The 25,319-nt window shown below is 34.7% G+C and overlaps 1 protein-coding gene across 2 annotated transcripts in view; it reads left to right on the plus strand.

Annotated features, from left to right (window-relative positions):
- The window catches only part of LOC134264599 (uncharacterized), an 89,799-nt gene extending 68,400 nt beyond the window's left edge, over nt 1–21,399 (plus strand). For both annotated transcript variants that reach the window (XM_062746882.1, XM_062746883.1), the window contains 5 exons: nt 887–1,062; nt 1,460–1,524; nt 9,605–11,057; nt 15,252–15,854; nt 21,028–21,399. In XM_062746882.1, coding sequence (XP_062602866.1) covers nt 887–1,062; nt 1,460–1,524; nt 9,605–11,057; nt 15,252–15,854; nt 21,028–21,275 — 2,545 coding nt within the window. In that variant the 3' untranslated portion in view covers nt 21,276–21,399. The remainder of the gene's footprint in view (nt 1–886; nt 1,063–1,459; nt 1,525–9,604; nt 11,058–15,251; nt 15,855–21,027) is intronic.
- Nucleotides 21,400–25,319: the final 3,920 nt, after the last annotated feature.

Below are 25,319 nucleotides of genomic sequence, written 5' to 3' on the forward strand. Positions count from 1 at the left end.
AAAATTGATGAAACCTGACAGTATAAAGGAAAATACAGCAAAACTTGGTTATAATGAAATCACTGGGACCTATAAAATTACTTTGCTATATCCTTAAGATTGTTATAACCGTATAAGAAATTCATCAAATTTATACAGCTAGGGATCCAAGATGACTTTTGCAATATCCGTGTTCATACTAAACGAGTTTTATTGTACCTATTAAAATTTCTTTTTCAGCATAAAAAAATGCTAGTATAACTTAAGTCCTATGTATTGTAACTATTCAGATTTGTTTTGATGTACCCTGGAATTAGCTGGGATTAAATTTACAATGAAATTCACTTACAAAGCTAATATTTAAGGAATCACTTTCTAGTTAGTATGATGTCGCACACTCCTCTAACTAGGCAGTGAAAAATAAAATTTTAATGAAATTATAAATTTAGATTGCAAGAATGTAGACTAATAAGATATACATATGTAAATTACACGAGGCCTCCCATGTCAGTTTCAATAGTCAGCGCCCACTGACATCAACACAATGATTGCCACACAAGATTTACATGCATACAAGGCCTCTTTAGCATCAGACACGAAGACAGACACATGAGATTTACATATTTACATGCATATTAGGCCTCCTTAGCTTCTGGTCATAATTTTTGGTGAAATTTACTTTCCAGTAGAATGATAAGGAAATCAAGTCCACTTACTTTCAAAGACCTGTTACAGAGAAAGCAAATAGAAATGGAAATATTTTCTAATGAGTTGTGCAAAATGATAGAGATACATATACGAATTCCTCAAAAAAAAAAATTGCAACCAAAAAATCTATCCTGTGAAACTCCATTTTACTACCTTTCATATTGTGTAAAAATAACTGCTCCAAAACAATCTTTTGCAGCCAAAGGCTTGCTGTTCCACATGAGGACCAATTTTGTCTGATCTTGAGTAGTAAAGATGGGGGCATTTTATCAGAGAAGAATATTGGACCTCTAATGAAAGATGTGGAATGTGAAAATATTATTTGTCCTTTTCTAAAAGATGGATGTGCATTGATCAGATTCAAATCTGTGAAAGGTAAAAATTTGAGTAATTTTTGTTGCAGTCTGCTGTTCATAAATTGTCTTTGGAAATTATAAATGGATTTCAATTAATTATGGTAGACATATATAATTATATAAATATACTTTTAATAACTCTGATTTATGAGATACTGTGGAATCATCAGTTCTTGTGGGGATCCAATATTTTTGTGGATTTCATGGGTAACCCTGACCCACGAATTTACATCCCCACAAACATTTATTTTGTCAACATATTCATTGATTGAATCTTCTGTGTATATGAGTTACCCACAAAATTTTGTCCCCATGACCCAAATATTTGTGTACCCAGGAACATTGACCCTCATGAATTAAAATGATTCCACAGTAGGACAGTATAAACTATCATGATCTTATTTTTATACAAACAGATGCAGAAACATTTTTTAATAAGTTTTCAAATGAACAATTTGACTTGAGGAAAATTCCCAACCAGGTAAGATAAAAAAAACATTTTTGAAAAATAAATGTTAATCCTTTTATATAAATTTTGCAATTATTTACTTTCGTAAAACCTTCACCTTAAATTTTCACAATGTATAGATACCAGTATGTGTTATATTTACAGACCCTAAAACGTGCTACTACACCTCAGAAACGAACCGTACCGTTCCGTGCACAAAGCGTACCGTACCGTGAACAAAGCGAACCGTTCCGTGCACAAAGCGTACCGTTCCGTTCTCAAAGCGTATCGTACCGTCCACAAAGCGAACCGTTCCGTGCGAGAAATGAAACATACCGTTCTCAAAACGAACCGTACCGTGCACAAAGCGTACCGTACCGTCCTCAAAGCGTACCGTTCCGTGCAAGAAACGAACCGTACCGTCCTTTGCTTAATTATGCAAACCACGCCCCGAATGATTTTCGAACCGTGCAATGACCAAATAAGTCATTTTGGTTTATTTCTCGCTATGGCGCCATTAAGGGAGGACGTAGGTTGTTCCTGGCTGTTCGAAACACCATAATCAAGTACCACGCATCTGGGCTTTCATCTGTAAAAATATCGAAACTACTCGAAGCAAACCACAACTTTAAAACAACTAGACAGAGTGTAAGACGATTCCTTATTCGCTACAAATCAACGGGTTGTGTTCGTGATACGTAATTTTCTTATTCATTCGGATGAGATGTCATGTGTAATATGTTACCCAAAATTATAATTTTCCAATTTTGTTGAGCTTTTTAAATAGTTATTTTTTATTTTTACTAATTTCTGCTAGCGAAAAAATTTGCTTTGGACATTAAACATGGGATTTAATATAGTTGTACGCAAAAAAATAATTGTTTAATCGTCGTTTGTGATCCATGAACAGATACATGGGAGAAATGGTAACGAACTAAAGAATCATTTTTAAGCTTAAATGTTAAAATGAAAATATGTAAATCCCTTTGTCTTGTGCATGTATTTTTTTTTGGGGGGGGGGGGGGGGGGGGTATGATGTACGTTAGTTTACCCACTCATTCTATGTTAGTTTACAATCATCAAATGGACAAACCATTTTACACCAACAAACTAAATTGTACTATGTATTTAATCTGTTATGAGTAGGGGAGGAACAGCTAAAGTCAAACAGCATCGAATGTTGGACACTCTTCTCTTTCAGAATTAAATCGTTTCTAAATTTAGTGTCATGTGTATTTTTCTTTCAGTATCTCCGTCTACAGGATGTTTCTGGTTGTTTCATGCAAACATAGTCGTGAAAAAGTTTGAAATAATGTATAAAATTAAGAGTATACATACGCATATCATGGATCCGGATAATTTTCGCATGCGCACCGAGCGCGCACCTGTCGGCAATGACCTTAGTTATCTCTGGAGAAATCTTCAGTTTGCCGTCGGTACTCTGTAATATAGGCTATACATTTTGTAATTAAATCAAACTTGTAAATGAATAATATTACTTATTCCCATAATAATAATTCTTTTGTGGATATTTATTAAGTAAACTATTAAAATTAAACTATCCAACTTTACATTCTCGGTCATTTAAAGTCGGACAGGGAAGAATTTAAAGTCGGACAGCACATTATACATGTATTGAATAAATTGCAATTGTTTTTTAAAAAATTGTCATATTTTTATATACTAGAACAATTTTTATAATATAATTAAACTTACTGGTAATTTAAGAGTATTTTAGCTTTTGCAATCAAATTTTGCCAATTCGCTTCAACTTTTTGAAGGAAGAATTTATTTTTAAAAAAAAAACCTTTCATCACTTGCCTTATAGACATTGTTTCTTTTCAGAAAAAAAAAACACAAAGATAAACACGTAAAGCAAAACCCATTTCATTGAATTTTAACGGCAACAGACTGATATAATATTACAGATAAATAAAATACTGTAGACACAAACCGGGGGAAATAAAAGAAGAAAAGGAGAACAAAGAGAAGGAAAGAAATTCTATATAAAAAAAATCATTTTTTCGTGGCTTTATTTGAGTCTCATGTTTATAACTCATCACTCATTCAGGAATACAAAAAGTTTCTTTCTTGAAAATTAAATATGTTTCAGATTACTGATTCTATAGATAGTAGGATAAATAGTTTTCTGTTTATAACCACTTAATAAATGTATAAAATGGGATTTATTTTGGAGACAATTTAAACCCGAAAATTATTCGCACGATAACGCATTGGTTTATAGATTATAGATCGCATAATACATGTACTATGTATGCTAATTCAAATTTCTTGGTATATAAATGGAACATTTATCTAAATAATCCACACGATTATACTAAGTACATTACGTAAACTAATTTAATTTTAAGTTTATATGTTCACGAATCTTTTCCCGGGTACTTGGTATCATTTTTGTACGCTGGGGAGGAGCTAACAAATTCAACACAGTAGTGAGTGTAGAAAAAAGCGACAAGATAGAAAGAGTGGGTAATTGTCCAAACTCAAATAAAATTCTATTTCAGAGCTTGATGGGAGGTATACCTACTATCAATTTGATTATATATCTTTCAAAACCGAATTTTATTCATACATTACCAGATTACCCTGATTTGACTGAAAGATATTAAAGGTGGAGATGATGAAACAAGCCTTTCAATGAACTTGAATTTACAATTGTGTAAAGTAAATGTTAAGGGGGGGGGGGGGGTGAGAGGTCAGCCCCCCACCCCATTCCTTGATACTTTGTGCAATGTCCATTACAATCAACACCAAAAAAAATAAAGTAAATTGGACTTAAATGCAGAAAACAGTTTGTGTCCGATTTTAAATTCTACATGTCCGACTTTCACTGTCGCCGTCCGACTTTATCAGCCTATGCCTTTCCGTGTTTGGTTTTGATTTATAGCAATACAAAGCTTTTAACCAATGAAAATTAAGAATAGATAGAGGGTAAAAACATCATTTTATTGCATCTTTTTAGCATTAGGGATCTATAGCGTTACGGTATAGTAAAGGACAAATATATAAAACCATAACGCTACAAATTTGTAGCAATATTTTGAATATTTAAGTTATTTTTGTACAGAAAATATAATATATCTGCTTTTTCCTAATCAGTACGTTCATATGAATTGTATTATAACATTTTAATTTATCAGAGACCTACTGAAATGCATAGGCGTCGGAACCATGGGGGTCTAGGAAGGGGGGTTAGCCCCTCCACCCCACCTCCACCCCCAGTTACGGACCTAAATCACTCATAATTTTTTATTTCAATAGCGTATAGAAATACAAACTGAAACAACATCAAAAAAATTTAAAATATGGATTATGTAAAGGGATTTGTTAACGATAAAATGACTACTAATAGTTTAAGGGATAATTTGAAACACTCAAGATTTGGTAGGTCTCTTTTTTAATTATTTGTACAAACTGATACCTCAAGCACTATAGACTAAAAACCGCACTCTGAATTACATATGCAATGTTCCAACATGAAAATAAGGTACTGTGTTCGCATTTTAAACTTACGTACTTACAGATTCTTCTACTGCAGAAACAGCTGGAGTGGTTGTGAAGTAATTAAACGACGGCTTAATATCGGCAAACCAACTGAACACCTTTAGCCCAATCTATTGTCTTTTTTGGGAGAGGGGGTCAACTTGGCACTGGACTTTTGTGTTACATGTACACCAAATCGGGTACTCCTTCGAAGCCATACCACTACCCCTGTCACTGTTTTGTGTAGGTAGGGGGGGGGGGGTGAGGAGAGAGGGTTTTAGCTGGTCAACAAGTTTGTGTTGTATAGATCCCTCATAAGGTTTGCAACAATGCCACGTGCCGGTACATGCTTACATAACAAATAAATTTTTAATCGTTTATTTAAGAATAAAAAGACAGACAGATAGATAAAATGAATGAATAAATGAATAGATAGATAGATAAATATATAAAATCATTTTTTAATACAGTGTATTAATTTTGTCGATAATACGTTAATTTGGCACACTAATGAAGACAGAATACTAGTATGTACAGTACATGCATTAAAATACACGTATAAAAGAAAAAAAAAATAATTTACTGATATTTCTAAAAGAAAAAAAAATAATTTACTGATATTACTCCTCTGAAGCAAAAGAATAAATGATAAATATATAATTTTAGAATAGAGAAACGATGTTTATTAATTTGCTTATCACTAAAATTAAAAGTACGATTAGTCATGTTGTGCTTCTGTAATAGATCAATCAATTAAAAATAATTTATATACGCGTTTAGTGCTATAAAATTATATAGATCAAGTATATGTATATTCCTTTTTAAAATTATATTGCGGCTTTTTTTTTTCAAAGAGAAAAAAAATATCATATACATATATTTATATATTTTCTTTTTTATAATTAGCCCCAGCCTACGTAAAATATACGCGTACTGAAATTTTTATGTTGCTAAAAAGATCAATGGGACGATGTTTTTCAGTTTATCCTCGACATGTACTGCAGCGTAAATTAATTTTTCAACTGAAACCGAGACATAGCAAACATGACTAAGTAAACACAATTACATACATGTACACGTAATACAATATTTGAACTTCCGTAATAAATAGAAATTAACTCATTGATGCTTAAATTTACATAAACAATAACTAAATTACATTCTTTAATAACGGAAAATTGTTATATACGTGCATTACATGTAAGTACTCCAAAAGTCATTTAAAATGAACTAAAGTATCCCAGCCAATCAGGGACCAAAGCTGACAGGCTCCGCCCACTTCATTTGCATACCGTTTCCCAAAGCGTACCGTCCACAAAACGAACCGTTCCGTGCAAGAAACGAAACGTATAGGGCTGCCACGGTTCAGACATTTTTCGGTTCGGTTCGGTTCAGAAAATAAATTCTCGGTTTTCGGTTTTTTCGGTTCGGTTTTCATTTTGAGAATTTAAATAAAACATCTTTATATATATCAAAGGATAATAAGGATTAAGGACATTGTAGAAAGTACTATTTTGCTGACACAAATTTCTATCCATTTTATTCAACAGAACAAGTTGTTAAATGTAACAAAAAATAACAAAGTAATAAACTTCTTGTTTAAAATAAAATAAAATAAATATAGTTATTGACTAGAGTTATCACCAAATCACAAGTGTGGGAATACTTCACGTTTTTGAAAGAAGGGGACGTGGTTGACAAAACAATTACTTGTGATTTGGTTTTCCTTCCACATGTGTATGCCATGTTTAAATGTCTTCGATGTTACCTGTATTTTCATTGGTTAAAGAACCCTTCATTGAAATAAACAACCAATCACAACGCGTGTTGCAAGCAAATTAGTATTATATAAAAGATAAAAAAAAACCGAACCGAATTCCGGAAAACCTGACTTGAACCGAACCGAATGCCATTTCGGAGCGGTTAACCGAGTTTTCGGTTAACCGTGACAGCCCTAGAAACGTACCGTCCACAAAGCGTACCGTTCCGTGCACAAAGCGAACCGTTCCGTTCTCAAAGCGTACCGTACCGTCCACAAAGCGAACCGTTCCGTGCAAGAAACGAAACGTACCGTCCTCAAAACGAACCGTACCGTGCACAAAGCGTACCGTTCCGTGCTCAAAGCGTACCGAACCGTACCGTTCCAGTGGTGTAGTAGCACGGTTTAGGGTCTGTAAGTATATAATTATATATAAGACATAAGTTAAAATATCATTATATAAACTGATGCCTAGTCTTCATATATTGCACTGTGGTCTGTTTAGGAATGAAATTAAAGAACTTCTACATGATTAACTTGCCTTAGCTATTCAATCTTATTCAAATTGAAAAAGAATGAATTAATGAATAGATCACTTTAACTTATAAACTTATAAAGTACTTATAAAAAGAAAACTCGATTTAACATGTTTAACAAGAAATGAACTTAACTGTTATGAAGTGCTGGGTAAAAGAAATTAATTCAATTTATTAGCTCACCTGAGCTGAAAGCTCAAGTGAGCTTTTCTGATCACCCGTCGTCCGTCCGTCTGTAAACTTTTCACATTTTCAACTTCTTCTCAAGAACCACTGGGCCAATTTTAACCAAACTTGGTACAAAGCATCCTTGGGTGAAGGGGAATTTAAATTGTTAAAATCAAGTCCCAAGACCCCTACCAAGGGGAGATAATCAAGAAAATACAAAAATAGGGTGGGGTCATTAAAAAATCTTCTTCTCAAGAACCACTGGGCCAGAAAAGCTGAAACTTATATGAAAGCATTCTGGGGTAGTGTAGATATTTAATTGTAAAAATTATGACCCCCGGGGGTAGGGTGGGGCCACAATAGGGAATCCAAGTTTTACATAGAAATATATAGAACAAATCTTTAAAAATCTTCTTCTCAAGAACCACTGGGCCAGGAGAGCTGAAACTTATGTGGGAGCATCCTTGGGTAGTGTACATATAAAATTGTTAAAATCATGACCCCCCGGGGTAGGGCGGGGCCACAATAGGGAATCCAAGTTTTACATAGAAATATATAGAACAAATCTTTAAAAATCTTCTTCTCAAGAACCACTGAGCCAGGAGAGCTGAAACTTATGTGGGAGCATCCTTGGGTAGTTTACATATAAAATTGTTAAAATCATGACCCCCCGGGGTAGGGCGGGGCCACAATAGGGAATCCCAAGTTTTACATAGAAATGTAAAGAACAAAACTTTAAGAATCTTCTTCTCCAGAACCACTGGGCCAGGAAAGCTGAAACTTATGTGGGAGCATCCTTGGGTAGTGTACATATAAAATTGTTAATATCATGATCCCCGGGGGTAGGGCATGGCTACAATTGGGAATCCAAGTTTTGTATTGAAATATATTGAACAAATCTTTAAAAATCTTCTTCTTACCCCCCCCCCCCCCCCTCCCCCCCCGTTCACACATAGACGCCGCTTCTACTATGATCAAAGTGTGGTCAAAAGCGTGGTCGATCTTGACAAATCGCAGAAGGAACGTCGTGGGGTCGTCAGAAGCGTAGTATGATCGCAGTAGAGTCTTCTAGATCGGAGAGCTCTACGCTCTCACCGCGCTTATTTTGAACATGTTCAAAACAAGCGTAGCGGGATCGTGGCCAACAAGAATCGGGGTGAAGTCGTAAAAAGGGCGCAGTAGAAGGGCCGTAATCGTACAAGCAGCGTGGAAGAGAGATCTTCATGATCGTAGTAAAAGCGCCGTGAGAGCGTAGGAACTTAGCAAGCACGCTCTTACAACGCTCCCTCTACGTTCGTACTATGTTCTCACTACGATCTCTCTACGTGCCTGAAGATCCTACGAAGACCACCAATGACCTTACGCCGATCATATCACGACCTATCAAACAAGAGTTTGTTCTTATACCGCTGATATTTGACCAATCATCATCTGTTAACTACATGTAAAGGGTGACTCTATACTTGATAATCATTTACAATTGAGCATTTTCACATCTTGTTACAGTTATAATAATTGAGAATGCCCTAAACCATGTGGTAAAGGCCGGGAAAAAAAATCTGCGGTCGCAAAATATGTATCATCGCTAAAATTGTACTACAAAAATCTGCAGTTCTCAAGATATATTTACATCATCACCAAAATCGTACTAGAAGCGTAATGCAATCGTAATATGATCGGCACCACCGTTGCGACATCGCGGTACAGTCATCTAGGTCTTTGTAGCATCGTAGTATGGTCTTCAATGGCGTTTTGGCAGCGTAGAGTAAACGCACTAAACACGGCTGTGGAAGCATCCTTGGGTAGTGTAGATATTAAATTGTTAAAATCATGACCCCGGGGGTAGGGCGGGGCCACAATAGGGAATCCAAGTTTTACATAGAAATATATAGAACAAATCTTTAAAAATCTTCTTCTCAAGAACCACTGGGCCAGGAGAGCTGAAACTTATGTAAAAGCATCCTTGGGTAGTGTAGATATTAAGTTATTAAAATCATGACCCCCAGGGGTAGGGCGGGGCCACAATAGGGAATCCTAAGTTTTACATAGAAATATATATAGAACAAATCTTTAAAAAAGATCTGCATCACCCAAGTTACTCAGGTGAGCGATGTGGCCCATGGGCCTCTTGTTTTATATGTTGCAGGCAATAAATAATGTGAAAGCAAAGCTATGTTCCAATGTAATAAGCATTTTAGAAAGAAACGGAATTACATCAAAGGATTTCAAAAGAAAGACAGGAGCATGTATTTGTATGGATACTTGGACAGTTGGTGGAAATCTGCTTATGATTCAGAATGGAGAGAAGTTTATTAAGGAGCTTGTAGTCAAAGAGACAGAAACTGTTCCTGTCAGCAGAAAACTGGAAAATAACTTGGCAAGTGAACCTAAGTTGGGCACAGTTGTGCCTAGAAAGTGTACAAAGATGTGCACTGAATATCAAGAGAAAGCTCTGAGAGAATTATTTCCTGATTTGCCTTTCAGAAATGTTGAGTTAACTGTAAAAAAAGGTGAAGGGATGAAGCTGATCCGAGGCTCAGAGAAAAATGTGAAAATATTTGAGAAAGCCCTTGATGAACTTGAATATGAAGAAATATCTCCAGTTACTGAGAAGCAATGCAAAGAATTAATGGAAATAAAATTCGAGGGTGTTTCTGTTTCTTTTCAAGAAGATAAAAAAAGCATGATAATTTTTTCCAGGATTTCTGAAGTTCTTAAGAAATGTCTTGCACAATATCAGAAATCACTACAAGACTCAATTGAGATACCTGTAAATGATTTTAACGCTATTGTTTACTTTGAGAAATCTTTATGTCAGGAATTTCCAAAGAAAGATGATAAAGTGATCATATCAGGTCCAAGATCTATGGTAGAGAAGTACAAAGCTGCATTGGCTTATGCAAGGGTTAATTATACTACACAGCGTGTCATCATAAGTGAAAATGTCAAAGATGAAGCAGAAATGTTCATTTCAAGTTTTTCAAGTCAAAATGATAATATTTATATTAGATTAGAAGGAATGGTGGTTTTCATCACAAGTCCAAATAAAAATGAAGTCTTTAAAGCAAAACAAGAAGTAGATCACCACATTGACAAGATCAGGAAAAACAAAATAAAGTTTGATTCCAAGAAAGGAAGTGGGAGGGCAGAGAGCACAAATGAAACAGCAGAAAGAAATAAACCAGATGTTATCCATGAAGAGAAGGGAATTAAAGTGTTTACTCTTAATTTTGATTTTATGAGAGTAAATGTGGATGTCATTGTAAATCCCTCAGATGAAAAGCTTCATTCAAAATCAGGATTGTCTTATCACATTTGCAAAGTGGTTGGTCATGAAGTGCAAGACAAGTGTACTAAATTCATTAAAGCTCAAAGAGATGGCATACTCCCCATTGGAAAAACTTTTGTCACAGATGGAGGAAAAAAGGAACATTTACTAAAAATCATTCATGTGAATATACCAAGATGGGAGAATTATGCAGATACAGAGAATCCATGTGAAGCATGTTTAAAGGACATTATATCCACAGTTCAGGCCTGCTTGTTTGAACCTGAGCTTGAGGGTGCAATGTCCATTGCAATCCCAGCAATAAGTGCTGGTAAGCGAATCCTAATTATTTCACTAAAAAAGGTCAAGAAATTGGCTAAAATCATAATATTTTGCTCACCTGAATGTAAAGCTCAAGTGAGCTTCTTTGAACACCTGTTATTGGTCACACGTCCAACTATCTGTAAACTTTTCCCAAATTTTGTCTTCTCAGGAACCACTCATGGCTGGGCCACTTTTAATTGAAGCATTCTTAGATGAAGGGAAGTTTAAATTGTCTAAATGAAGGGACAAGCCCTCTCAAAATTGGGGAGATAATAAAGAAAAGACAAAAATAGGGCTAGGTCATAGTAAAATCCTCACAAGAATCACTGGAGTAGAGAAAAGCTGAACTGTATGTGGAAATATTCTGATGCAGTGTAGATTCTTAATTGTTCAAATCATGACCCCTAGCTAGGGGAGCTAGGATGGACCACAATAGGGAATCTAAGTTTTACATTGAAATATATAGGGAAAAATCCTTAAAAATCTTGTCAAGAACCATGAGGCCAGAAAAACTGAAACTTATGTTGAAGCACACTGGGGTTATGTAGATTCTAAAATGTTCAATCTATCACCCAAGTGATAGGATGTTGCTAAAACGCGGAACGGAACGGAAAATATTATTTTCGATTAAATCATTTGAAATGCATACATTTTCTCAGAAACAATGTATGTTATTCACATTTAATCATTCCTTGATAAATACAAGTTGATCTAGTCATGTTAAATCACTAACGAAAAACGCTGACAATAGTAGTGACATGGGGGGGGGGGGGGGGGAGTCGAACTTGACAAGCGAAAAAAGACAATTGAGGATAAATTCCAACTCCAATTTCTTTCAGTACTATTTTTTACACCAACCTACTACATCAATTTAATAGACCGAAAGTGTTGGGGTTTCAGTGAACATTTCTATAGTAAAAAGGTTATACTGTATTCAGTAAACAGTTGAGGGGGGGAGGCAATATTTGGTATCTAAATGAATAATGGTAATTGGTAAGAAAAATAAAAAGTTTTAAAAATCTTAACATTACTATTAGAGCACCCCTTTCCAGCAAGCCCGGATAAACACTTCGATTGTAAAACTGGTTGTTAAATTTTATACAAAATAGAATCGCTTCCTGTCAATTAAATTCTTGGAGAGATGGAGTTGTAAATCTTAACTGTAGTAAAATTAATGTATCATCTTTACATTCAATGAAGTTAAAGTGTGATGTTTTGGAAAGGGGGGGGGGGTGGCGGGGGTATAACCCCGACCGTGAAACATTTAGAGTTTGTTTTTCCGCTCAGGTCTGAAAGGTTGCAATTAAAAGGAACCAGAAGTCTCTGTCGAGACTGTAGCTCTACTGGTTTATACTTAAAACAAAGGAAGAAAAGTAGCAGTTGGGACTTGAAACTTTAAAATAGCAATCAATAGAAAAATGATCCTTGCCACTCATCAAAATGAAGACCGATGCAGAGAATTATGTATCTTAATGTAGTCTACTTGTGTGCCAAGCTATATTGAAATCAGACCAAAACTGTAGGAGGATATCGAGTAGCATTTTGAAAGAATTTCACAAAAATTTCTATTTTTAGTAACCATGGCAACACCGTTCATCAAAATCAAAAACCGATGCCTAGAATTATGTATCTTAGTTAGTCTACTTATGTGCCAAGTTATATTAAATTCACACCAAAACTGTAGGAGGAGTAGCATTTTGAAAAATTGTTTACAGACAGCTAGACAGACGGACGGACGACGGACGCATTACTATCACATTAGCTCTTCTGGTCTCTGACCAGTAGAGCTAAAAGTTAATATCCTTTTAAATTCCTTTGCAAGAAATGCTTTCTTATATTTCAGCTATAAATTTATATTTAAAGAGCCATAGCGCATTTGATAGTCACTTTCGCCTACTCTAGTAGTGATTTTTAAATCCATTGTTTAACCAAAATTTTTGTCATACAGTGTTAGTTTATACATGCCTTAAAGCAAATCACACAAAAATGATACTCAAATATTAATAGTTCCCTCATATGATAGATATAAAAATCGTTCAGTTTATATGGAGAATATAGTAAATGCTGAGGTACCCTCCTAAACAATGAGAAACTGTAGATAAAGACCACCCTTAACCAGAAAAACAACTTCTGAAAAATTTTATTTGGATATGACTGCACTTCATTACATTTAGATAATTTTGGTTAGAGGTGGTCTTCATATTGAAAATGTTGAAAATATGTGTTTAATTTTTCTTCCAAAATTATTTCAAGATTTGACAAACTGTCTTAATTTTATTCCTTGAACTAATTTGACTTTGTGGTGTAATGGTATGATTGCTGGATTGTAGACATAATGATTGTGAGTTCGAGTCTCACATGCAGTGCGTGTTTCTTATCTACGATTTTAATTTTTTCTCTGTGCATTTTTCCTATGTTTTCTTTTATTTTTTTTATAAATAATGTAAGAAATATATAATACAACATTACACCTTGAAAGTATCTCGGGATAAACTTATTAAACTATTTTAATGACCCCAAGTCATAGCTGCTAGCTTGTATTATTTTTTTAAAATTTCTAACAATCTCGTTTAGAATAAGAGTATTTAACAAGTAAAATTATTGTCATGTAACAAACTTGCAACTATGAAAATGTAACACTGGTCCACAAAAGATTACATACATGTAGTTGAAAAGGTACCTGTATCTGTAAATAGAAACAGGTGATTTCCATTTAAATACTTGAGTAGGCTGAGTCGTCGGTAAGGCAGCTAAGGCTTTTTCTCAATTTGCATATCATGCCACTCGTGGATTTATAGGGGACCAGGACCCTCTCCTTTTTGTGACCAAAATATAAATAAGATTCAATTAATTAATCAATTTCTTGTGTGACTGAGGGCACCTACTCCGACCTTAGCTGCCCTCCTTGTCAAGATTCCTGGATTCGCTAATGCATGCATAATCTGAATGTCAAAACTAGTTCTTTTCTTCTTTACTGATACACGTATGTATACTTACAGGGATATGTTTGGGTCACACTAAGTAGGAATATGTTTGGGCCACAATAAGTATTACAGGGAGGAAAATCTGGTGAATAGCAATTCGACTAAAGTTACGCATGTGAGTGTTGTGGCCCAAAGCCTTTTGTTTTTAGAATATTACCCATTATCAAATATGTTTCTATAAATTTTATGGTAGTGATGGGTGTGATTCATCATTTAGAGGGAAACGGTGTATTTAGCCAATGCTTTGTGACGATTTAACTTCAAGTTATTTATATAAAAGTACAATTATAGTACAAATTTGGTAAATACGTGTGTAAACCAATCAGATTTTAGTACAGTAAAACTGGGTTAAAGAAAAGTACGGGGAACCTGTGAATTTAGTTTGCTATATTTGATTAATTCAGTAATTCATTATATCCATATCATGATTTCATTATGTCATATAGTCTATATGATATAGACATTAGATATAGAGCAAAATCACATTGCACATTATCCTATAAAATGCACAAAATAAAGATCATTTTGAAGAACTGAAATTGTAATTTGAACATGATGTAATTTCGAATAATAATGTCAGTTGAATATTTTGAGATCTATTGAAAATTTTATTTGAAAGATATTTCATTATTATTACTTAGATTAATAAGAGACACAAAATCAATTTGATGTTTCTGTTAGTTCATTATTTTTGTATTCATTAAATCCGAAAAATTGTAAAAAGAATTATTAAGAATTTTGCTGGGGATCTAAAACACCTCATCATATCCATAAAGCTCAGACAATAGGAGTTTCACTATTAAATTTTGATTTAAGTTACCTAAGCCAGGTTCATTTTCTGATTGAAATCTTTTTGAGCTAATTTTAATTTAACCTTGTACAAAGTTATCCTTTGGTAAAGGTAATTTGAATTCGATCGTATGAGAAGCCGTGTTTGCCATTAGTTGAGAAGGGAATAAAAGTTGTTAATATATACATGTATATCATAACATGTAACACATGTACCTTTTTTACAAAAAAAATCTTCTTGTCCATAGAAGTAAGTCCATGTCAGTCAGAATGATATTGAAGCACTCCATTTTGTGTTGCTTTGGTCAGTTAATCCTCTCTCTGTCTTTGAGGCTAAGATAGGGTACTTTTAGGTTTAAAATGTTTACATTGGAATAAAACAGGAGTAAAAACTGATTATTTCATATATTTAATTATTTTTCTTGCAGGTGAGATAGGCTCAGTTCCACTTCAAGTCTGTTGTAGTGCATATGCCAAAGCTGTTCTGTCTTTTATTGATGTACAACCAAAGAGGAATAAAAGTAAACTGAAGGAAATTTACTTTGTTGACAGAGACTATGTAAAACTTAACAGCATAAAGCTTGCATTTCATCAGAAACAGCATTGGGTTTTTCACAAGAGCAGCAATGATAAAGATTATTATCTTGGCTCTGGATTGGTGGTTAAAATTTTTCCTGCAATGGCCATCCTCACCCATGCAGATGCACTGGTTGTTCAACAAGATAAAGATTTCAAAAGTGAACGACATATAGCAAGCGAACTAAAAAAATGCAAATGCACTAAATATGAAAAGCAGGTGGCATCAGTTAGAGGGAGATATGTTAAAGATGGAAGTGTCAAGTCTACTTGCGCCCCAGAAAGCCTAAAAAATATCAAGAAAGTTCTGCATGTTAAATCTCCAATCTGGAACCAAACAAGGAAGCAAAACATAGAAAAGCATATACAAGAACTTGAAAATTGCATCAAAAATTTACTAAAAGAGGCTTCAGTTCAAAAGCTAGAGAGCATTATTATTCCAATATTTGGCGCAGGTAAGGAAATGCATACTGAAAATTGAATTGATTGTTTTACATATTAGAAATAAGAGCATACAATACGTATATGCTGTATATTTGTATAGATGCTCTAACAAATGAACCACTATGTATAAATATATGAAGGACTTCAAAGTCCAATGGTCACACCAAAGTCTTATGATCTGTGCCAAACCCTGATATGGTTTGAAATGTCAAAGTCAGATGGTTCGGATAATCAATTGAGGCATGTGACATCATAGTGCTAAGTACGTACTGTGCCAAATTCCAATGTCGCACCATGTCAAGATCTTAAATACAAATAAAATATGCATTAACATATGCTAAGAAAAACTCTAATCACGATCTTGAATACTGGTGTGAAACTATTGTGAATCCTAATTGCTCGAAAAGTGTGAAACAAGAATACCCTAGAAAATCTTAGGTGTGTGCATGACTAACCTTATCCAGTCAACCTGTGTTCGAGGACTAACCCTAAATCTCTTGGGTTGCTGCTAGGCAAAAATGAACCCTAATCAGTTGATAAGAGTTTGAGGACAGACCCTAAATCCCCGGGGTTTAAGAGTTAAGCAAGGAATAACCCTAATCAGTTGAGTGCTCCTTATATTTCTGGAAGTTTCTTGCTAAATCAGTAAAAATGTGTGCGAGTGATGGCTTTTGAATCACCGTGCCTAACCCCACATATGGGGGTGCGGAATGGTGCCACCCGGGGGAAGGAATTCGAAGCGGAATTTTCAATGTTCGTTGACCTGATTAGCTTTTCTACAGCTATTGAGATGAAAATAATAATAAATTCACTTACGGCGGAACACAGTGATATCCCAGCTTACTGTTACTCGTTTCCCAGCCCGGAACTCGTCCTAGAAATACATGAACACTTCTGCAATATCTGGCAAGAGCATGCGGGAACGCAAATTTGACCGTTTCTTAGTAAAAATTGGTGCCTTATATATCATTCAGTTTCATTTGATTTATGTGAGGGACTTTTAGATATGATTTTGCCCCAGACACTCTAATGTTTCGGAGAATTCCATCTCAAATAAAGGTGACAGACTTCAATTTAAGTGTGTGGCACTCGAGGGTGAAGATTTTAGTGGAGGCTGGGGGAAGGAATAATTTTTAGTCAATGTATATCAATCGTATTGCTCTGTTTTAATTGTTAAGATCATGGTTTATAAATTTAAAATGGAACTGTCTTTTATGTTCAGCTTAACATAGATCTGTTGTTTAAGAAATTAGATAATTATTATGAAGTGTAATTAGAATTAAGTTTCTCAGTTTTTTTTTTTTTTTCAGATGTGTTTTTCATGTAGACGTTGAAAGTACGCGCGGTTTCCCTGTAAAATCTGTGCAAAGACTCAACAAAATCAAAGAACTATATGCGGTATATTGCATATGTTTGCCCCCACAAAAGTCAAATTTTGAAAACTTCCTGAAATGTGCTGAATTCAATAAATTGTACGAGAAATATAAGTTAACAGAAAATATTATAGTTCCGGAGCAGTGTATTCACAATTTCTGTTTTTATGACGTCACAAACTAGTCCGATTTTATATCCTTTTTCAGAAAGAGGACAAAATGGACAAAATTTCAACAATTTAAGCTTTAAAATTTATAGAGCGCACGTGTGTTCAGGAACAATATTGATATATTTCATTGATATTATCATTCTACACATTATATCAAAATATTTATCCTGAACACACATGCGCTCGGTGACTTTTATTTAAAAAATCGACGAAATATGTACATTTTTCTGCAAAATTCATAAAAAAACTGAAATTACGTCATATTTGTGACGTCATTACGTACATATGACGTCATTACTTATAAAATTATTCAGTGCTTTGAAGTCAGCATATACTCCCCTGTTTAAGGACTTAATTAAATACTACTCCATCAAAGTTTGATTTTGGGGGGCAAATGTTGGTTAATACCGCATATAGTTCTTTAAACAAACATAAAATGTGTCATTAATCATCTTATTGATCTTTGTGGTAAAACCTCTGCTACAACAGGCGCGTATAGCAACAGGGGCCGATTGGGGAGGGGGGTTAAAAACGATGCTACGTGCGACCTTTTTTAAAGGGGGGGGGGGGGCAAGAGAAAAATTACTTACCTGCAAAGGTTGAAAACAAAAAAGAAGGGAGGGATTTTGAACAAATTCCTATTTTGAGGTGGGGGGGGTGGCCATTTTTTTTTTTCTTGGCATAGTGATACAATACTACATTTCCTTGACATCACTTTACTGTGGTGAGAAGTGTGGGGTCCAACCAATCTTTCAATGGACATTTTCAATAGTAAAGATGATGTGAAAAAAGGGGGCCCAGCCCTCAAGTGCCTGTGGTGATACTCAATGTTTAATTGCTAGGGGGTTCGAACCCCATGAATACCATTTACAATAACAGGTCTGGAATAAATTTTTTTTTCGAGAAAATTTTTCTCAGAAAGGTTTTGTTTATCTTAATTTCAATAACGAAAAATTTACTCTAAATTCTTTTCACAGATTGAATATGATTTTTATATATCTGAAGCTATGGGTATTCTGAACGCCTTGTTATATTAGCTCCTCTTCTTTTTTCAATAGTCAGTATATTTAATTAACTTCACTGCATGAACACGCGTATATAAAATTCTAAATCAATTCTATATACATGGAATATATGGAGATAATGAACAGTATTCAAGATCAAAAGTTCATAAAACAATACAAAACAGGAGCAGAGCAAACACGGACCTGCTAAACATCAGAGGTGGGATCAGGTACCATGGAGGAGTGAGCATTCCTTCGCGACCGGTCACACCCGCCGTATGTCCCTTGTCATGAACTGGAAAATCCCTCGTCAATTCAGTGTATAAATAACGGACTAACAAGTAGTATATATGTAATGTGTACTCTTAACTATTGCTAAAGTTCTATTTACTGTAAAAGAAAGATATGTATACCTTAAGTATATTTAAGGAATGAATCTTGCGACCGCGGAACATTATCTGGCAATTAAAACATTCAGTGATAGACAATGAAATGGGCGGGTACAATTCGACGCGGGCTTTGGGAAAACATCGGATTGAAATTGCAGATCGGAATTCATTTTCAATCCACCTCAGCTTGGCTAGAAGGTACATTTATGTTACTGATTGACCCAGAAGACAAATAATTTTAATTTGGTACAGTTTGAATTTTTTTGTCCAGTGTTTTAAATAAATTAATATTTAAGGGACAAATATTTCATTTCTGTTTGGTAAATATATATCTTAGTGTTGTTGAGGGGGAAAGGGGGCTGGAGATTTTTAAATAAAGTTTTCAGTGAGAATAACTATAAAACTCATGCACTCTTATAATCCTAGAAATAAAGTATATTGTCATGTTAAGCCATGACTTGACTCGAAAATTTTTACCCCCCCCCCCCCCTTCTAGAATCAAATATCTCCTGAAAAATAATCTTTGTCTTCTTTGATCTTTCATAAGCTAAAACTCATATTAATGTGAACTTCAAACAATATGTATTTCGGAGTTGAAATTACTTGATTTTTGGATCATTCATTCACTCTCTACTTTGAAAACAGCTCAGGTGGATTGAAAATGAATTTCAATGAGATGTTTTCCCCACGGCCGGGTCGAATTGAACCCGCCCATTTCATTATCACAATTTCCAATTTTGCCAGTTAATGTTCCGCGGTCTTATCTTAATATATATATCTATAATATACGATAAAACATAACTTGGACCAATTTATGTACATGAATATACATGTATCGTATAACATGGGTTACATTAAGCTTCATTCCATATATTTCAGTGTAAACAAAGAGACAATTTTTTCCTCCAAAATGGCTTCAAACTGAGCAAATTATAAAATTAACCTCAAGCGGAGTATAAAAGTTTTTGTCGTAGCTCATTGTGACGTAGCCAAGTTATGTGATACAATGTAGATTAAATCTTTTATCCAATCAAATGACGTTTTACAACTAAAATTAAATTAAATTACTTTTAGTATATCGAAATATACAAATAGATGTCTAGTAAACAGTTGAATATGCGCTAAAGCGCTCTTATTCAGAGAAAAGGTTTATGAAATTATGAGAGTTGATAAATTTATTGTAGCAATTCAATGTTTCTATATAATCAGTATAACTTTTATAGAAACGATTCCTTTCCATTAGTTAGAGATTTATTCCTTCCCCCAGCCTCCACTAAAATCTTCACCCCCGAGTGCCACATACTTATACTGAAGTCTGCCCCCTTTATTTGAGGTGGAATTCTCCGAAACATTAGAGTGTCTGGGGCAAAATCATATCTAAAAGTCCCTCACATAAATCAAATGAAGCTGAGTGATATATAAGGCACCAACTTTCACAAAGAAACGGTGAAATTTGCGTTCCCGCATGCTCTTGCCAGGTATTGCAGAAGTGTTCATGTATTTCTAGGACGAGTTCCGAGCTGGGAAACGAGTAACAGTAAGCTGGGATATCACTGTGTTCCGCCGTAAGTGAATTTATCATTATTTTCATCTCAATCACTGTAGAAAAGCTAATCAGGTCAACGAACATTGAAAATTCCGCTTCGAATTCCTCCCCCCGGGTGGCACCATTCCGCGCCCCCATATGTGGGGTTAGGCACGGTGTGAATGCAGGACAGCAGCGTCAAAGATTGACGTCTGATATTATGGCGTCATGAGCGTTAATTGTTTCTCCGCACCATCAGATCTTGGCGTGCACTTTATCATGTCATAGGAAACGAGGTGGACTTTGCATGGCGTGACAATTTTGTAGATTGGTAGGCCCATAATTCTGATAATGTTTACTAAATAATTCTAGAATAATTTAAAGATAACAGAACATACTTAAACGATGGTCAGTGAAATCAAATGAAGCCATCCAAAGATTAAGGACCACAATAGGTGAGAACAGCTGTGTTCCAGGTGATTGGTCACTATCTACTGTAAATACACTGCCCTAGTCGATAACGGGTGTTTTACAGGTCTTTATTGTATGCACATTTAAGTAAGTTTTTGATAAAAATATGTACTTTGGAAAAAGAAAAAAATATACATTTTCTCTGAGGAAGAACAACAGGGTCAAAGTGACTCAGGTAAGCGTTGTTGCATAAAAATTATGTTCTTCTTGTTTTGGGGTTTGTTTGATTTACCATATTTTATTATTTTAAAGGCGTACATGATGACACACTTAAGAAGAGGGTGTTTCGAGAAACAGCAAGAATCATTGTAAAATATAGTTATGAAAACCAAGACAAGACTATTAGAATGATATCTATTGTTGATGAAAATCAATACAATATTTCATTCATGAATCTTGCATTTTATGATGCACTGGAAAACGATTCTAAGCAGAGGCTGAGGGTAGATCTGGTTGATGTTCCAAGACCCCAGAAGAGACTAATGGAAACTGAATTTTGAATTCTGTATTCCGAAATTTGATCAAATCTGTGTACATAATTCTCGTGATTATTATAAAGTAAAACAATTTTATTTGGAACATGAAATCATAATATTCAGTATAATTTAATTTTCTCTTTATATTTCTGACATGTTACTTGTTAGGGCCCCGCAAGGATTTGCGGGTGCCCTATAGTAATCACTCTGTCTCTCCGTCTGTCTGTCATTCTTCCGTCCACAAATTTCTGTTTTTTTCTAATAACTTTTTTTCAAATTTGGTATGGTAGTTCAGTAGGCAGAAATACATATTTTGATGCTAAGTTTGGTTCTCTGTGTCTTCTGGTTTGGAGCTGGGGTGGTGGGGTAGATTCCTTAACTATGCATAAGAATGAATGGGCAACTTTTTCATGGTTGCCCAATCAAGTACAAATTTGGTATGGTAGTTCAGTAGGCAGAATTGCATATTTTGATGCTAAGTTTGGTTCTCTATGTCCCCTGGTTTGGAGCTGGGGTGGTGGGGTAGATTCCTTAACTTTAAATAAGAATGCATTGGCAAAGAGAGATAACTGCTGAAGATGTTCCCATTGTAAACTGAATGCTGGCTATGAGTCCCTTGGGATTAATTAGCTTTCCTCCTGAAGAAAGTCCAGAGCATTATCTTTATCTGTCACATTGAGATGAATTACCACCTCGTCTGCAAATGAAGTTTGTTTTGAAGTTAAGTCAATTTGGAATGCTATGAACACTCTGAAATGTGGATTTAAATATAAACTTTTATAATTTATTTTTGTTTAATAGTTATGATTTCATTGAATTCTAAAAACAAGAAATAGATTAAAGAAGATTTTTTGATTTACTTTTTTTCACTTTATGTTAATTAATTTTTAAGGTAGTTGTATAAAAACCCCATTCTATCATTAATACTGAAAAAGTTCTTATTGTAACTTTAGAACAAAATGATGAGAGAGGTACAATTAATCCTTTGGGATTAATTATCTAGCCTGCTGCAGAAAATTTAAGTAGGCTTTTCTTTATCTTTAAGATTAATGAAAACCTTTGTCTGCAACTGCTGTTTGTTTGAAGTTAAGGTCAAGCCTTCATGATATTTGCATTCATTGAAGGCTGGCATTCTATGTAACACAAGCTTCATAATTGTTTAAATATACATTCAATGTTAAGTTGTTCTTTACTGCCTAATGTAAATACAAGGATATTATTTTCAGGTTTTTGAATATTCAGGATCAATTATCTTGAAATTTTAAGAATACAGTTGCTGTTGCTTATTCTTCGTACATTTTTTAATCATTCCGTAAGCTGCACCCTTTTAATTCTACCCCATGGCGGGGCCCTTGCTGACTGGTCAGTTATCTAGTTGATTATGTAGTTGTTATTCTCCTTTCATTTTTTCCCATAAACCAACGTACCATTACATGTATTATTAATAAAGACATATCTGGTTTTAGCTCATTTAATGTATACCCTTACCCAGATGACTAAAAATTCCACTGATAAGAACGAAAAACCACCTATTGCACATTGTACACCTATAATTCTTTTGTTAAATTTCAATTTCAAATTACTAAGTCATGACCTACTTTTCATGGTAGTGGCCCCTGAGTATTTTGCTGGAAATACCTCAATTTTTCACACAAGACCAATTTTTTCTTCGCTCAAAAAATACTACAAGAACAAAACTCTTTAAATAATGAAATATTATATCAATGGAATAGCATTGCTTCATATCAAGAAAGGATTAGAGTATTGGCCATAGACTTAATAATTATTACAGTCCGAATTTCCTCTGTCATATTTATATTTTTTCCCCCATTTTTAATCGAATATAACAAAAATCTAACCGATAAGAACTCTAATTTATTAATACCCTCAGGTTACTTTTGTTGCCCAAATTTTCATGGTATTAACATTGAATGGGGTCAATGATCAAATTAATTAGATATGTTGTCTAGATTGGATTTTGTTCATATTTTTGAATTTCTTTATATCATAGCATTTAAATATTTGAATTAATTTATGAGCTTAATCACAGGTAATATTTGCAAAATTATGTTTAAAAATACATGTAACCTTTACATTGTGATTAATATTGCAAGAAATAAAATATTTTGACAAAAAATAAATATTAAAATTTTAATCCGAGTTTCCTCTGCATTACCGTACATTGACATTTGTTCTCGTATATTTTCTTCAAATAATAAAATATTATTATTTTGAGTTGATATTGAGTTTAGACTTTGTTATTTCATCCATTTAGAGCAATTTTTGATTTAAGAAAAACTTTATAAAATTTCGTCTCTGTTTTCTGAAACCTGAGTAAACGTCATCCTTAAGCTGTTCTGATCACAATTTGTCCGGTTCTCATCCATCTGTCTGTAAACTTTTAGCATCTTCAACCTCTTCTCTAGAAGTCGCTCATGTGGCGCAGTGGTTAGAGCCTCTGCTCTAGAGTCGCTAAGTAAGGAGGAGTTGATGCTTACGCTGCAGGTTCGAATCGCACCGTGAGACATGGAGACCAGTCCTTCGGATGTGACCGTGTAAACCGAGGTCCTGTGTCGCAGTAGGAGCTGCCATGAAAAAGGTCTCTCGCTGTTGTATGGTCTTGAGTCATGCATAGGACAAAAATTCCAGTACTCCAGTGGTCGCGTCTCCATTTGCGTGAAAAATTCTTGAGAGGGACATTAAACAATATACAATCAATCAGTCAAGCATCTTCTGTTGAACCACTGAGCCAATTTCAACCAAACTTGCTACAAAGCATCTTTGAGCAAAGGGAGGTCAAGTTTGTTCACAGGAAGTGCCACAATTAACCTCTTAAATGGGGATATAATTAAGAATTCATGAAAATTTTGTGGCAATCTTGTAAAAATTTCCAAAGAAAATTTCTTCTCCAGATCTACTGTATGTGCCAGTAAAGATGAAACTTATAGGGAGACATATTTAGGTAGTGCAAATTTAATTTTGATCAAATCATGACAGGGCCACAAAGGACACTCAAAGTTTTACATACAATAGGAATTTGGTCAAAGCTCCCCCTGACACAGTATAAGAAAATATTCACAAACAAAGCATAGCTATGATTGGTCTTATTTATATGGAAGCATCCTGAGAGGTAGTGCATATTGTTCAAATCATACCTCCCTCCGCTTCAAGGGTAGGTTGGGACCACTTATGGTTTTAAAGTTTTCAGTAATAAACTGATCTCTTTTTTCTCATAGCCCCAGTACTCAGGTGAGTTATATAGCCCATTGGCCTCTTTGTATTACCTTTTTAATTTTTTATAAATTTTAAAATAAAGGAAATATATAGTTATTAACATGTTTTCTTATTTTAAGATTATAACTATGCATGTCCCAATTCGATGATGGGAAGGCATACTGCTTTGCTGCTTTCTGTTGGTCGTTCTGTTTGTCTGTCCATCCTCAGTTTATGTTCATTTTCTTTACGAGGTTTCACATACTAAAATAAAATTTTTTATAAACCGTCAGATTATCCAAAAAATATCAAGGTCCGAGATCTGTTTTGGGTATAATAAAACAAATTTTGACATTTATACCCTTTGGAAAATTCCAAATCTTTGCTATTTCCATTCATCATCTTGCGTGTATGTTTGGATGTGTGTGTGTGTGTGTGTAACTTCAAAAACATCTGTCGCCAGCGTGGCGCAGTGATGAGAGCGCACGTGTGCTCTAGAGTCGCGAAGTAAGGAGTCAATCCTTGCGTCGCGGGTTCGAATCCATTGCGGGACGTGGAGACCGGTCCTTCGGATGAGACCGTATAAACAGAGGTCCTGTGTCGCAGTAGGTGCTGGCACGAAAAAGATCCCTCCCTGCTCAATGGCCCTAAGTGCCGAGTAAAGGACAAAATTTGCAGCTCTCCACCGGCAAATGGTGGCGTCTCCATATGAGTGAAAAATTCTCGAGAGGGACGTAAAAACAACATACAATCAATCAATTAAAAACATCTTACATGTTAGATTTTAATAGGCTAAGAATTGTTAGCATACTGAGTTGATGCACCTTGAGTACTCGGAGTGTATCGACTCTAGTC

The sequence above is a fragment of the Saccostrea cucullata genome, unplaced genomic scaffold (genome assembly GCF_032062105.1).
Source record: "Saccostrea cucullata isolate Sc308-1 unplaced genomic scaffold, CSIRO_AGI_Scuc_v1 ctg629, whole genome shotgun sequence".
Taxonomy (NCBI): domain Eukaryota; kingdom Metazoa; phylum Mollusca; class Bivalvia; order Ostreida; family Ostreidae; genus Saccostrea; species Saccostrea cuccullata.